Raw genomic sequence first — 15,969 nt, 5'->3', positions numbered from 1 at the left:
CTGATTTTTTCCAAACAACTGTTCACCATTCAACTCAACACTACTGGACAGTCTCAACAATTTCAACGTACTCAATGTTTTCACCATTCTACAATCCCCATCATTTCGGGACACTTTGCTGGACTGCCTTATTTGTGGGTGAGATCATTTCTTTTTTGTTTGGATTTTTCTACTTTAATTTGATACTTTGTTTCCTGTATTTTTTGTTATTTTGTTACTTTGTATGGATTTCAATTACCCTGCTATTACTGGACTTGTTGGGCCTACCTGTCATTTTCCCACCATTGCCATAGAGACTGTTAAATGTAATTGTTTCCACAAGTCACTGTTTTTCATCTGTATCTATTTATTTATCCTTGGTCTTTATCTGTGTGTGTTGTGTTTGAGAGTGTGGGTTTATTGGAGACCCTCCAGACACTACATTCATTTCTACTTGGTGATACTGTTTAGCCTTCTGTTTGTCCCTACATACTTATCTGTACCAGCTTTATTCTTACCTGTTACCTGCAATTATTTGAATTCCTGTCTTATCATTATTCATTTAATTCAGTTGTTCATTTTTTCATTTGTTGACATTATTGTTCACAATAATAAACCGATTGTTCGTGAAATTGACACCTCTGACGTCCCTGCTTTTGCTGTCTGTCACTCTTGCTGACTTATTTAGCTATAGGAATAGGGCCAGTAGTATCTCCTTAGGGAGGACAGTGCAACTGCTTCTCAGTTGTGCAGAGTGATCGTTACAAGTTGTGCTTGGAGTGTTATTGCAAATGGAATGTGTTCACTTCTGAAGTGAATGTGAAATAAAATCTTTAGTATTCTACATTTCAAATCTATAGGTATTCACAGAATATTCGTTATTTTTTAAGACACCTGTATCTTAAGAACATCAGAAGAACATAAGAAAGTTTACAAACAAGAGGAGGCCATTCAGCCCATATTGCTCGTTTGGTTGTTAGTAGCTTATTGATCCGAGAATCTCATCAAGCAGCTTCTTGAAGGATCCCAGGGTGTCAGCTTCAACAACATTACTGGGGAGTTCTCAATTCTCTGTGTAAAAAAAGTCCCTCCTATTTTCTGTTCTGAATGCCCCTTTATCTACTCTCCATTTGTGACCCCTGGTCCTTGTTTCTTTTTTCAGGTCCCCTGGGTCGACATTGTCTATACCTTTTAGGATTTTGAATGTTTGAATCAGATCGCCGCATATTCTTCTTTGTTCAAGACTGAACAGATTCAATTCTTTTAGCCTGTCTGCATACGACATGCCTTTTAAACCCGGGATAATTCTGGTCGCTCTTCTTTGCACTCTTTCTAGAGCAGCAATATCCTTTTTGTAACGAGGTGACCAGAACTGAACACAATATTCTAGGTGAGGTCTTACTAATGCATTGTAAAGTTTTAACATTACTTCCCTTGATTTAAATTCAACACTTCTCAAAATATATCCGAGCATCTTGTTGGCCCTTTTTATAGTTTCCCCACATTGTCTGGATGAAGACATTTCTGAGTCAACATAATCTCCTAGGTCTTTTTCATAGTTCCCTTCTTCAATTTCAGTATATCCCATATGATATTTATAAGGCACATTTTTATTGACTCAGTGATCTTGTTTGTTTTAAGTGTGTTTATTATTTGTTTGTACGTTTTAGTTTTATAACATGAATGTGAATGGTACATAACGAGATCCAAACAGCTGAGTTTGCCCAAAATATACGGCGTGTTTATCATGGTGTAAACGATGACTTTGCTATTGAAATCAAAGGGAATGGCAAATGGAAAACGCTATTTGTCCGTGTGACAGAGTAGCGTTGCGGGCCCAGATGGAATCGGCTGTGAAGGAGACTCAGAGGCAAGGAAGCTGTAGTTTAAGCGCTGCTGCACCGTTTAATAAACAACAAATAGATCAAAAAGTTGAACAAACAAAAACACTGCTCACAAAGCTAAATAAAAAGGTTTAACAAAACAAGTAACAAACACAATAAACAGGAACAAAATAACCAGCTCAAGGACCAAAACAAAAGGTTTAAACAAAATAGAAAAAACACAACCACAACCACAACCTTCACCTTCACCTTCACCTTCACCTTCACCTTCACCTTCACCTTCACCTTCACCGCTAACAAAATAATAACACCACAAACCCTTACCAAAAACTCCTCCACCAAACAAAGGATTTTTTCCCCTTTTTTATACCATCTGGCTGGAGCCTAATTATCATCAATGATTCAATTAGCTCCAGCCACATTCTCACATGTATTTTGGCAGGGCTTGGAAATTAACCCCATCCTGCCAACCACCACCAAATCACCACAAAACAATATTATTTACAGGCAGGGCCCTGCCCTGCCACAGTTCGATATAAACGCTGCCCGCAGTAACCCTGGACGGTGTAAGTGGTGGGTACTGTACTTACACAGCTTGGTTGTCTTGCTGTTCACTTTGAAGAGAGTGGATTTCATTGGTGTTGTAGCTGGCACTCTCACACATCCAGTCTCAGATCAGCCCAACAAAACTTTATTATATGTTTCATTGTCCTTTTGAAAATGAAAACATATGCTACATGTAAGTAATTCATTTTGTGATATGCAAAACTTAAAAATGTGTTTATTTAGAAGTATATGTATATATAAGATGTAACATCCCATGTATAGTAATCTCTGTATTTTACTGTATATATTCATTCTTTCCATACATTTGATATAATCTGTGAAAATAACAGTAACTGTATTTGTTTCATACTGTGTGTTTTTCATTGTTAGTGCGATCATTTATTATACAGACATAAACGTGTCAAACACAGACCTAATGTAATGTACAGTAAGTATGAGGAGGCGCTATCAGATCAATGATTAATATTTTAATCTAATATGAATCTGTAGTGTGGACAGACATATACTGTAATAATCAAATGTAGAAAGTAAGGAATTATATATATATGTAATAACTGTATTATAATAACTATGTAAATATGCTTGCTAAATGATTGGGAAGTAGTGTAGTAATGGCTTTCTGCATAAGGTATTAATTAATTTTATAGTAAGTTGCTTTAATATGCTTTTATATTAAGTTTCTATACAGTATTGTGTAAGTTTCGAGTTCTTTCATTTCCCATTGGCAAAACCAGCTACATGCAGTTTTGCATGGTCTAACATGACTCAAAGTCACAGATGGGTGTCTGAGCTAAACGCCAAAAGGCAGGAGACTAGCATAGACAGTGTGAGATGGAGGAGGGGAACTGAAAGACAAGATGGGTGCTTCCTGCTATGTACAACGTGGCACACAACACATCATGGACAGAGCACACCCCCTTTCCCTCTTTCCCCCGCAGAGGGAATGTGCAATGATAGAGTGGAAACCCTTATCATTGGACAGAAGTAAGACAAACGGGAGGGGAGTCACCAGTTGCTTACGACGTTCTAAATATCAAATCTTGTCAAGTTTGTAAGTCTTTTTCCTCCCTTTTTGAACTGACTCTATGGATATCTGTGTTTTCTGATACAAACATATGCACTGAGCTGTACTGAGGCCTGGTCCAAATTCAGTTTGTAACTCATGCTTATATGATTGTATTGGAGATACACCTTTCTTTTATGTAAAGTGTTTTTGAATTAGAGACGCTGCTGCTCCTCAATGCATTTCTACTACAGATGCATGGCTCAAGGCTGAGGCCGGTTGCATACTACTCATGGAAACAAAGTCCATTTGAGAGAGGGTATGATTGATGCCTTAAGCAGCTGTTGTGTGTGCATTGGGCCATTCTTACAACTGAACCCTTTGTAGGGTTTAATAAAGTTATTTTACACACAACACACACACACCCATTAAACTCCTACTGGACGGGCAGATCAGAGGTGTATCTGCCCAACGATTGGTCTGCTGGATAGCGGGCCTCCTGCACCGCAATATGGACACAGTTAAGGATGATAAACTCATGATTGCAGACATGCTCCTCACTGATGGAGAGCCACATGAATGCACATACCAGCCTGATGAACCAGATATCGTGTCTGACCAACAGGAACTGAGCCAGGTCCCCTTGTACAGTGATGGTTCCAGGTATTGGCTGGATGGGCATTTCAAAACAGGCTTTGTGGCTTACCAGCCAGACACTAATGAATGCCACGCATTCCAGCTCCCTAGGGATCAATCGGAACAAGTTGCTGAACTCACAGCCCTCATAGTCGTCCTACAGAACACAACGGGCCCCATATGCATAGTCGTCACGTATTCAGCACAGTACATGATTATATTGCAGAATGGGCCTGACGGAGGTTTGTGATATCATCAGGTGAGCGCATCAAACACCATACACTGATCCAGACAATATGGGACTTGGCACAGACACACACGGAACTTTCAGTCATAGAAGTCAATCTTTCATTCATTAAGTCACTAGTATCATGAATACTATCACGGAGGGTTAATGCTACTTTGACTCTGCTGCAAAACCACTTTTGGTGGCCTAACGTGCATACTAATGTGGTGAATGTATGTAAGCTGTGTTTGATTTGTGCTCAAGTTAACTCTGGCCGCCCAGGCAAAGTCCGTCTGTCTAGACCAGCACCCCCTTGTGGCCATTTGGAAAGGTTATAAATTGACTTCATTGGACCTTTAACATGGCCAAGGGGGATTACAATAAGGTCTTATGATACTGGACCAATCCTTCCAACCAGAAACAACACTGCACTGACGGTGGCATGTATCCTATGGGAAAAATGGATACCCATATGGGGGACGCCCCTGGAGATCAATTCTGACCAGGGACCACACTTTACCGGAAAAGAGTTTAAAGCATTGTGCAAAATGCTAGACATAAAACAAAAATGGCATGTCTCCCACCATCCGTCGAGCTCAGGGGTGGTTGAACGCATGATCCGGACAGTCAAAGAAAGCATGACAAAAATAATGCTACAAAAAGGAAATAATTGGCCTCAAACCATTCCAATAATTTGGCCAAAATATGGGCCACACCCTCCAGATCAACAAGGATCAGCCCACATGAAATTATGACAGGAAGAATAATGAGGCTACCATTAGATCCTAATCCAATTGACCTGGTAGGCGCTCAAATAAAACAAAACCAAATTGAGTACTTGACACAGGTGCAGAACATATTAGCACAGCTCAAAATCAAAGCTGGTGTTCAACAAAAATTGATAGAAGCTGAAAATGACCGCAAATATGCAACAATTAAAGAAACTGAAATTAACGTAGGAGAGCGCCTAATAACCAGGGTATGTGTACCAAAGAGACCCCTCAGTTAGAGGTAGGGCTATAGTCCAATAATGATGCTCCCAATTTTTTTTAAGGTCAGAACAGTATGAAGGAACGTATGAGGGGGGTCAATGCCAGCCACCAAAAGAATGGTTGGATAACACCTATCTCTTGAAAAATAATGAAACATTTTATGTAGAGGAATAACTATAACATGAGCAGCCAAAATTGTATTTGGAAATCAAACTGAAATATAATACTCACCTCCTGCAAAAATAACCAACCAAAGGAGTGCCCAAAAATGCAGTCACTCCAATTAATACAAACATAACCATTCACCTTGTATTTGAAATGTTTGCAGTTAATTAATGACTTTCGATATCATTTGATGGACTTAATCCAAGGCCATAGTGATCAAACAGTGCTGTGGCCACGACATTAAAGAGTGTCACTTAAGCTATGGTTGGCAGACAAAATAGAAATATTGCACATCATTTTGAAAATCCTGATTCAATAGACTGTAGGTGGAAAGGAGGTGATGCAGTGCTCCAGCAATAACACACAGACCGAGTTCACGGTGCAAACAGTTCTTTTTTTTCCCAGTTTTGCACCGTTCAGTAATAGTGCTGGCAAGTTACACAGCAATGTGTTGTCTGCACAGCGAAATAATACTGGGTTTCAGTCCCGAAACAATAATAAACAATAATAATACAAATAAACAGTTATAAACACAAACAAAATACAACACTCACAGTTATCTTATCTGTACTCCTTTTACAGGTACGTCCGTAACCATAACAAAGAAACAGATTGCTTGGCCACATCCCCTGACATACCTTTAGTCACGCCTCCTTCGGTGACGAGTCCAATCATGTATCCTCCAATCCGTGACTGACACATCACCTACCGCATTACGGTGATGACTTCTGGTTTTGTGGCTCCGCCCCCTTTCTGGATGGCCGACTTTCAACTGAACCTGGAATGATCTGTCAAACCATCCATTCCGGGGCACTCTGTTCCTGTCACACAGCGCCCTCACAGGTCGGGAGGGAGATTGTTGACTAGGATTCATTCTCTCTCTGTCACATGGAGGTATACCTTTCTTTCATACAAAGTGTTTTTGAATCAAAACCATTTGTCAGCTTATTTTTCCACTATAGTAAGGTGTAAGGTTTTATATAAATTATAATAGTTTTATGTGCCCCTTTAAATCATTGAAACTCTGTATCTGAACATTGTGTTGTTTTCCTGTGTTTAATGTAAGGTTTTTTTTTAAATCTACTGCTTAGTGCTGGTCTATCCTTAGCTATGTAAATTTGCACCCAGCTCCAAGTGCCTCCATGTCTGAAAATCATGATAAGAAACTGTTTTTCCATGACTCAAAGAGCAGTTGTGGCCTAGGGCAGATGATCCTTGTTTACTCATGTTTCATAAGGTACAGTCCATAACCAAGCCAGCTAAAGCTGGATCTAACCCACAAACTTCTGATAGGAGTGGCGAACTGTGCTTTTGGCACTGCATCTCAGACAGCCTACTGGCGGGCCTCCAGTGAAGTGGGGCCAACTCTGTTCATTGGTGAAGGGAGAGTTCCACTGCCTCTAGGTGTTGTCCCTCTCCCAGTAGGCAGTAATCTGCGTGTAATCTTCTTTTGATTGAAGATTACCCGAGGAAGACTGGTTTATTGTTTTGAAGAAAACCAACCTATTACATTATTTTTTTATATACCGAGCATCAAAAGAAACTTATTACTATTATAACACATTTATTTTCGAAAAAAATAAGGTATATAAATGATAGACATTGACAACATGTTTTTTCGTTTCTTTTTAATCCCTCGATCATTCATCCTTGACCACGACACGCTTGAGTGACTGTGACTGAAGCAGATGCGCTTAATCACCTAATTAGTGAGACAGTTGATTGGACACTGGATATGGAGCGATTTCAGCTGTTGAATTGCAAGCTTGAATAAAAGCAATAAAGAAAATCACAGAAAAAAAAACCAATATGCCACGTCTGTCAAGAGAGCAACGCCTTCGTGCGATCAGCATGTTGGAGGCTGGACTAGGGCAGCGTGCTGTGGCTCACCGTCTTGGGTGCTCACAGCCAGCAATTTCAAACCTGGCGAGACAGTATAACCAGACACACTCTGTCAATGAAATGGCCATGAACTGGGAGACCAAGAGTCACAACACCTGCCCAAGATCGACAGATCATTTTGCAGCATCTTCATGATTTCAGTTGTTAATCAACACAATAAAAAGTCACTGCACCTGCTCTAAAACAGAGTTTGTCATTTTTCAATCACATCTAGTGAATTTTATCCAAATATAAGTGATAATTTTCTTTTGATGCTCAGTATATATAAACTCCTTTTATATGGAATTAATGAATGTTTGTATTGTTATGCAACCTGTTGACTTTTTCATTGTAGTTGTTTACTATTTTACCATGTGGAGAATTTGTTTATGTTGAGTACAAATATAGGTTTAATAAATAGTGATAAATTATGAATAAAATCCCTTTAGTTTATCCCAGGGTACATAAGATAACATTATTTATTTTTAAAAAGTGGACTTGTTGAAAAAATACCTCCTAAAGTTAGAAAACAATATAATAATAATAATAATAATACACTTTATTTTGAGGTCCGTTTTTTTGTTTATTAACTGTTAACAAACATTGATCGTATGATCGACTGGGTATTGATCATCTATAGGGCTCTGGTGTATGATTGGTCATCCATAGGGCTCTGGTGTTTGATTGGTCATCCATAGGGCTCTGGTGTTTGATTGGTCATCCATAGGGCTCTGGTGTTTGTAGTTTTAGCTGGCATATTATATATTATTAACTAACAGTTAACAAAAAATAATGTACATTAACATGTTTATTAGCTGTTTGTTAACAGTTAATAAACAAAACAAAAAATGACCTTAAAATAAAGTGTGACTAATAATAATAATAAAAATAATAATAATAAAATAATAATAATAATAATAATAATAATAATAATAATAATAATAATAATAATAATAATAATGAACTTGCCAAAAAAAATGTTTTGTTAGGTTGAAAATGTGGTAGTGTGTTCTAGCAAGGGTCTGGAAATAAAAAATCATTTTTCACTCTACTGTCTCCAAATAACTTTTTTATAGCAACACAAGACTGTGGTAAAATCGGTCATAAAATGTTTGGCTGTGGGGTGACGTCTGACAGAAACGCTGGGCTGTAAAGGGGTTAAAGGTGTGCTCACCATCTTGATTTATTTTTAACTATTGATTATTGACTAACAATTATCATGATAATCATGATTGTCTTGAAAGGATTGTAGTAGGGTGGTCAAACATAATTTTAGATTTCAACAAACAAAACAATGGGAAATCATAGTCCTTGTGATTGGTAACATGTTCAGTAACTGCATTAGCATTCCCACAATGCCTAGTAATAACATTCCTACACCAAATCAGAGCAACTGTTTCAACTCTTCAGTTACTAACGACGCTTCAGGACACACACATGCTAGTGGTGCAATTTTTGCAGGATGTACATTTGTTTTTAATAAGTAGTTTCGTCACGTTTAACTAGTCTGAAAACACAGAACAGACCGGCTACTGTAGGTCAGTTATGGTCAATCCTGGACCAAAACTATTTTTAGACGAAGAAGGGGGGTTGAATGTTATATTCAGCAGCATGAATATATAAGAATATATATATATATATATATATTCAGCAGCATGGATCTGGACAGATGGTTCCTTGAATTTTTAGGTCACAGAACAAAGACAATCTATTCATTTGATAATTGTATACCCCCATATTTGGGTGTAATCAAATATCTTCTCCTAGATAGTTGTTGGACAATAACCCCCGCCTCAAAGGCTGCTGGTGTCACTTGAGTTGTGCTCATCAAGTTATAACTCTTATTAATATAGTTTTATAACATCTACATGTTTATTCACAGTTTCTTGTAAACTGTATTGTTGTTTCACTGAGGAAATGATCAATATGTTGCTACTAAATGTGAATGTGCAGTACAGTTAATTGCATTTCAGAATATATAAATAGCATTTATGACTCCATACCCGAAAACACATAGCTAGACCATTTATAGAGGCGTAATAGCTCCCATTATAAAAATAACATCTGAGATCTGCATGCATTCTTGTATGTCTGTGTTAGCAGACCCGAACATCGTGTTTCACCACCGCAAAAACAAAACCACTTGTTGCAAACCAGCTTGAAACACAAGAAAAAATAAATCTCTGTGCTTTCTCTTTCAAGTGAATTCAAATGAAAAATAAAAACTTCATTTTGCACGCGGTGCGGTTATAACAGGTGAACAGTGGGAGAAGTGGCAGGTACTCAGCAGCCTTGAGTCACAGGTGAGCGCAGTACGAGCAATGCAGTTTGCATCATCACAACAGAACAGTGATATTAATAATGTGATCTGCAGAAACATTTTACGTGTTGTAAGGCTGACTTGGATCGCACAATTTAACACTTTTTAGTCACCAGTACATCAACAGACTAATAAGCTCTGCACAAACCACGATAGCACCAGTACTCAAAACCCAAACAGTATGGAAGGTATGGAAATTGGATCTTAATTGTGTATTTCCAAATAAACTTACTCGTGACTGTTTTATTAGCCATAGAGAAGGGAAAGTTTGACACCTGCAAAATGCACACTACTGGAATTTCACTTGATTTTAGCTGCTAATACTGTTGTACACCTATGGCCAAAAGTTTTGCATCACAGCAGTGTGGAGTAGTGGTTAGGGCTCTGGACTCTTGACTGGAGGGTCGTGGGTTCAATCCCAGGTGGGGGACATTGCTGCTGTACTCTTGAGCAAGGTACTTTACCTAGATTGCTCCAGTAAAAACCTAACTGTATAAATGGGTAATTGTGTGTAAAAATAATGTGATATCTTATAACAATTGTAAGTTGCCCTGGATAAGGGCGTCTGCTAAGAAATAAATACTAATAAAATATAATATTAGGATTGAGACAATTTAAAAATAATAACAACACAATATATGAACATAATTTAGATCTTTTACTTAACTTTATGTAATCAAAGAAACTACAAAATGATATTGCAAAAGTCTAAACAGGAGCCATAATAGTAGGACAGTAGTATTTCATGTTAGATTTCGAAATGCCACCTTTTTCAATTTGTCAGTTTTTCATTAAGTACTATAGAAAACTACAAAGCGTAATGTAATTGAATATGTTAACGTTACATTGTTCAGCTGGTTTCATTCGACTTTATGAAGCACAATGAGTTATTCTATAGGGTGATGCTGAACTCGTTTCCATAGCTGTCGATTGTGTTTCATTCATAGCGTTCACTTTGTATCTGCCACATACTATCAGAGACTCCTACTGTACTGTCGCTAGCACACTCTCATGAGAACTATGTGGTCTCAAATGCACAGCCTTTCCAATGGGAAAGGAAGTAAAAACACAGGGTGGCTAGTAGGAGGGGTATACCGCTGGTATTTACTATAAAAATGAGTGTGTTTCCATTTCCATTCCAGAATCCAGTCTTATGACTTTTCATGAAGTGTAATATTTAATTTATGTGTCAAATATCTCCTGTTCTTTTGCTGGTCTTATGTCTGGTACCTCCTGCAGATGGTGGCAGCTAATTCCACAGTTTCAGTGCCAGCGACACGAATGTGTATGAACCTACAGGAATGCAGCAGCTCTTGTGAGTTTTATGGCCTGGTACTGTTTCACAAAAACATGTTCACCTCAATGAACAACTCCAAGTCATTTTTTTCTTTTTGTACAACACATATTATGACTATTGTTGCTTTTTTTGTAATCTATACTAGTTGGGAGAGCTTCAGTTCATATGGATTTACTCAACTGTTTTCTTGTATATATTCTACCACCTAAATTAATTAGTTATACAATCATAAAATCATAAAAATAACTTTGAAATTCAATGTCTTTCAAGCCAGTGTGATACATGTTTTAAATGCAGTTAAACAATACTGAATTCCAGCATACCATGTTTAAATAACATTTTCAAGGTACTGCGTGTATAATGACTAATACTATTGATATGTGTTTTACTAGTTTCCAATATACTTAAGTATTGAATAGTATGACAAAAAATGTGTTTGTTTTCATCACATTTAAATGTTTTCACTTGATTCAAACAAGTTCATCTCTTCAGTTACAGGGTTTCTGTCCTACATTATTATTTCTTTATTTAGCAGACGCCTTTATCCAAGGCGACTTACAGAGACTAGGGTGTGTGAACTATGCATCAGCTGCAGAGTCACTTACAACTACGTCTCACCCGAAAGACGGAGCACAAGGAGGTTAAGTGACTTGCTCAGGGTCACACAATGATGAGGTGGGATTTGAACCGGGGACCTCCTGGATACAAGCCCTTTTCTTTAACCACTGGACCACACAGCCTCCTACATGAGTTTTCTGGTGGTTTAAGGTGTCCCACCAAATCAAACCTTTCCCCTACATTCAGCACAATGGTTATGGTTTCACCGCTGTGTGAATTCTCTGGTGTTTTTTAAGGCTTCCTAACCGAGTAAAGCTCTTCCCACAACTTATACAGTGGTGAGGTTTCTCTCCTGTGTGAACTTGCTGGTGTTTTTTAAAGTTTCCTAATTCAGCAAAGCTCTTCTCACATTCACTACACTGGTGTGGTTTTTCTCCTGTGTGAACTCGCTGGTGTTTTTTAAGATTCCCTATTTCGGTGAAGCTCTTTCCACATTCATTACACTGGTGTGGTTTCTCTCCTGTGTGAATACGGAGGTGTTTTTTAATACTTTGTAATTGAGTGAAGCTCTTTCCACACTCGCTACACTGGTGTGGCTTCTCTCCTGTGTGAATTCGCTGGTGTTGTTTAAGGTTTCCTAATACAGTAAAGCTATTCCCACATACAGTACACTGGTGTGGTTTCTCTCCTGTGTGAGTTCGCTGGTGTTTTTTAAGATTTCCTATTTCAGTGAAGCTCTTTCCACACTCACTACATTGGTGTGGTTTCCGTCCTGTGTGAATTTGCTGGTGGTGTTTAAGTTTTCCCAATACAACAAAGCACTTCCCACAATCATTACATTGGTGTGGTTTCCGTCCTGTGTGAATTTGCTGGTGTTGTTTAAGTTTTCCCAATACAGCAAAGCATTTCCCACATTCATAACACTGGTGTGGTTTCTCTCCTGTGTGAATTTGCTGGTGGTGTTTTAGTGTTCCTACCTGAGTGAAACTCTTCTTACAAACATTACAGTGGTATGGTTTATCTTCTGTGTGAATTTGATGGTGTGTTTTTTCTAATGTTGTTGTCCCACAGGGTGAAGGTGACCTTGGTTCATGTTGTGATGAAGGATGTATTTGGATAGCCTCTTGCTGAGAGATGTGATGTTTCCTCTGAATGGAACCCAGCTCAGTCCCCTCTTCTCCATTAGCATACATGTCAAGAGATTCCTCTCCTTCATTTAATAAAGGCTCAAGGTTGATTACTTCTGGTTTAACAGGGACAGGCTTCAGTTCAGGAAGCTTCATATCCAGACCTGAAAAACAGAATCAAAAGTTGTTTTTTTTCACATGATGCATTTTGTGGTACACTCCTCATAAACTAATGCCGACCGCCTCCTGCAGACCACAAAGCAAATCTCTTTCAAATTTAGTTTTAGCATTTGAAACGGGGCGAGGAGCCCTGTACATGATTGTTTGTTTATTTTTAGACCGGGGTCTCCCCCTCCGCTCCTGTGTCTCATTTGTGTTATTTTGTATTTGTGGTTTATGATTTGTGTATTTATTATATAGGACGAGCGAGGTGCCATCCTGCAGTGTTTTGTCTTTGTTTCGTTTTGTTAAATGTGACGGCGAAGAGACGTGTGTTTTTGGTTTGGCAGCGTGGATGGGAAGCCCCATCCACAATTAAAAACCTTGTGTAGAAGGTGGCCATCTCCCGAATTAATTAAGTGATTAATGGTCATCTGTTTAAAAAGCCTGTAGCTCTCCATGCTCGGGGTGGGTTGTTCAGAGGAGAGAACGGAGTGAGAGAGAGGAGAAAGAAACTAAATGTAACGTAAATAAATAATAACGGAGTTTGGCAGTATTCACTGCGATTGTTAATTCTGCATTGCATTTTGTCATTTCTTAAATGCTACTTTTACCTATTGCAATCCTTATTTAACTCATAGGATTAATTGGATAGTCAAGGGTTTATTCCCCTAAACTGCACAGAATTACTTTGATAAAGGTGGGATGTTGTATTTTGTATTGGTGGCCACCAAAAGGTACGGGTTTTGTATGAAATCGTATACATTGGTTACACTGAATAACCAGGGCATTTATACTGCATTACTTAAAGCCTTAAATGCTTAATTGCCACTGGTTAATTGCCCTAATTAGCAGTCCAGACCTACTTTATGTATTTCTGTTTTCTTTGATTTCTTTTTTGGGTCTTGTTTGATATTTGATTAAGGGGGAGGAAATTAACCACTGAATTGTCTAGTCCTTTGAGATTAAATATTTTGGACAGTATACCACTCTGCTTCCATTTGCTGTTTGCTTTGTCCCCACATATCTTGGCTGACTCTAGATGGCGTTGGTTTAGATGGCGTTGGTACATTTGAGTCCTGGTAAGGTGTGTCAGACATTTTAGTAGTTGGTAGTGCAGTGTATTCTGACTCTACCTGGCACCCCAATAATTGACTGTGTTACAACAGTTTAACTTAATAATAACTATTCATTTGCTTAATTGTTGCACAAGCTGCTTCTGTATATTTCTAATTGTATCTATCCTGTGTAGATACTGTAATACGATTGTACCACTCTCAGGTTTGTTGCCCCTTTAAAAATCAACCCAGGACACAGAAATAGATGTTCTCGCGCGGTCGCGCTATTTTTAATTAACAAAAACAAAACAGAAACAAACGCCTAACTCCGTTTTTGGAGCGCTGACTACACAGGTAAGTCCCTGACTAACTCGCAGGATGGCTAAGCCGTTTACCTGTCACAAAAACACAAAACAAAAACCACACAGGTTTAACACAGTACTTGACGGCTAAGACAGAGCACACTATCTGCCTTCTACTCAGCAGCCGCCTCATGCAGACTGGCTGCACGTCTTAAATACCCTGCACCCGGTTCTAATTTTCAATCACCCCCGGGTGCAGGGGGTAATAAACAATAAAACAATTAGCCACTGGGGCATATGCACGTGTTTTGTGCAAGGGAGGATTTTAACTCCCTCCCTGCTGTCTTACAATACATATTTATTTGGTAGGATTAAAATAATGCCTGCCTGGCACCCTGGGCAAACTTTGTCACACATTATTGGAAGATGAATGTTTGTTTGGAAATGACATTTTATACAAAAGCGTGGGTGCGTTTGGTGATTATTTCTGGTATAATGGTGTAATATATATTTGATGTGGTTCAGCATCGTAAAGCCGTCACTCATTTATCCCTCAGGGGAAACAATGATAGGAGGGGATGGATAAACGAGTGCTGACTGTAGCTAAAAAACTGCGAGGTGCATCAACATGTTCAGCACTGACACACTCCTAACAGGAATCAAGCCTTCTGGCAAGCCAAAGTGAAAAAAAAAATGTTTTAAAAATGTAATCTGGACCAGGTGTCATAAATGGAGATTAGATAAAGGGGCATTCAGAACAGAAAATAGGAGGCACTTTTTTACACCGAGAATTGTGAGGGTCTGGAACCAACTCCCCAGTAATGTTGTTGAAGCTGACACCCTGGGATCCTTCAAGAAGCTGCTTGATGAGATTCTGGGATCAATAAGCTACTAACAACCAAACGAGCAAGATGGGCTGAATGGCCTCCTCTCGTTTGTAAACTTTCTTATGTTCTTATGTGCAGATCATTCAAAATTTGAAAAAATTAACTATGAAAATGCCAAAACCTAACAGACCCTGTCAATCTTTGTTGGGCCCGTGACTGTACATTTTACTAAATAAAGAATACATCTAGTATCTAAAATGAGTTTACATTATGGGAGTGCTGTAATTCTTTCTGTATCCTTTGCCAACTTCTCATCTTTCAAGAAAAATGATTGCTAGAAAATGTATTTCATTGCCCATGGTCTGATTCAAAACAATGTCAGGAGATATTTTGTTATTTGCTGTTTGGTCAGGTATGATTCTGCAAGGTCTGGTAAGGTTTCCAAGTAAACCAGACTAGTGGAGAAGCAGAAAATAACCCACCGATTCAAGCCCTATTGTGAAAGCATACTTCTTGGGTATTTTAATCTCCAAAGCTGCTGTTTAAACAGAGAGAGAGTTTGGAGCAGGCTGTGTCCTGTGGAGACACGCAGAGTGCTGATCTGTCACGCTGTCCTGAGGACAGTAGAGGACAGTCAGTTTTGTGTCCGGTGGCAATGTCCTGGCTCTCCTGTGAATATGTTCATAATTTGCCAGTGTTCTGATTACATTTTTACACTACACCAATCTTAATAAGAGACATGTTCTAAAGAGGCATTGCTTCACAGACAGGAAAAGTGTTTGAACATCATGTGAAAAGGTAGAACCATATGTTTTGCTATGTGGTTTTATTTATTATATCAACTTGTTTGTAAGGTCCACAGTTGTGAATGCTGACCACGTATTCCACATGGGTATGTGGTCAGACATTCTCAGTCTTGTATTTACTTTTTTAATGTAATATTTTTACAAAATGACGGCAATAAAACAGTTTTTTTTACAAAGCCTCCTTTTTTCAATTGTTGTGGCTGTAGGACTAAATTACAGGTT

The 15,969-nt window shown here is 38.5% G+C and overlaps 1 protein-coding gene across 7 annotated transcripts in view; it reads right to left on the bottom strand.

Annotated features, from left to right (window-relative positions):
- Positions 1-8,971: 8,971 nt before the first annotated feature.
- LOC117971124 (zinc finger protein 501-like) overlaps positions 8,972-15,969 on the bottom strand; it is a 111,421-nt gene continuing 104,423 nt past the window's right edge. For all 7 annotated transcript variants that reach the window (XM_059017795.1, XM_059017794.1, XM_059017797.1 and 4 more), the window contains one exon: positions 8,972-12,759. In XM_059017795.1, coding sequence (XP_058873778.1) covers positions 11,723-12,759 — 1,037 coding nt within the window. In that variant the 3' untranslated portion in view covers positions 8,972-11,722. The remainder of the gene's footprint in view (positions 12,760-15,969) is intronic.

This window comes from Acipenser ruthenus, chromosome 57 (assembly GCF_902713425.1).
Source record: "Acipenser ruthenus chromosome 57, fAciRut3.2 maternal haplotype, whole genome shotgun sequence".
NCBI classification, from domain to species: domain Eukaryota; kingdom Metazoa; phylum Chordata; class Actinopteri; order Acipenseriformes; family Acipenseridae; genus Acipenser; species Acipenser ruthenus.
This window is presented reverse-complemented; position numbering and strand designations above follow the sequence as displayed.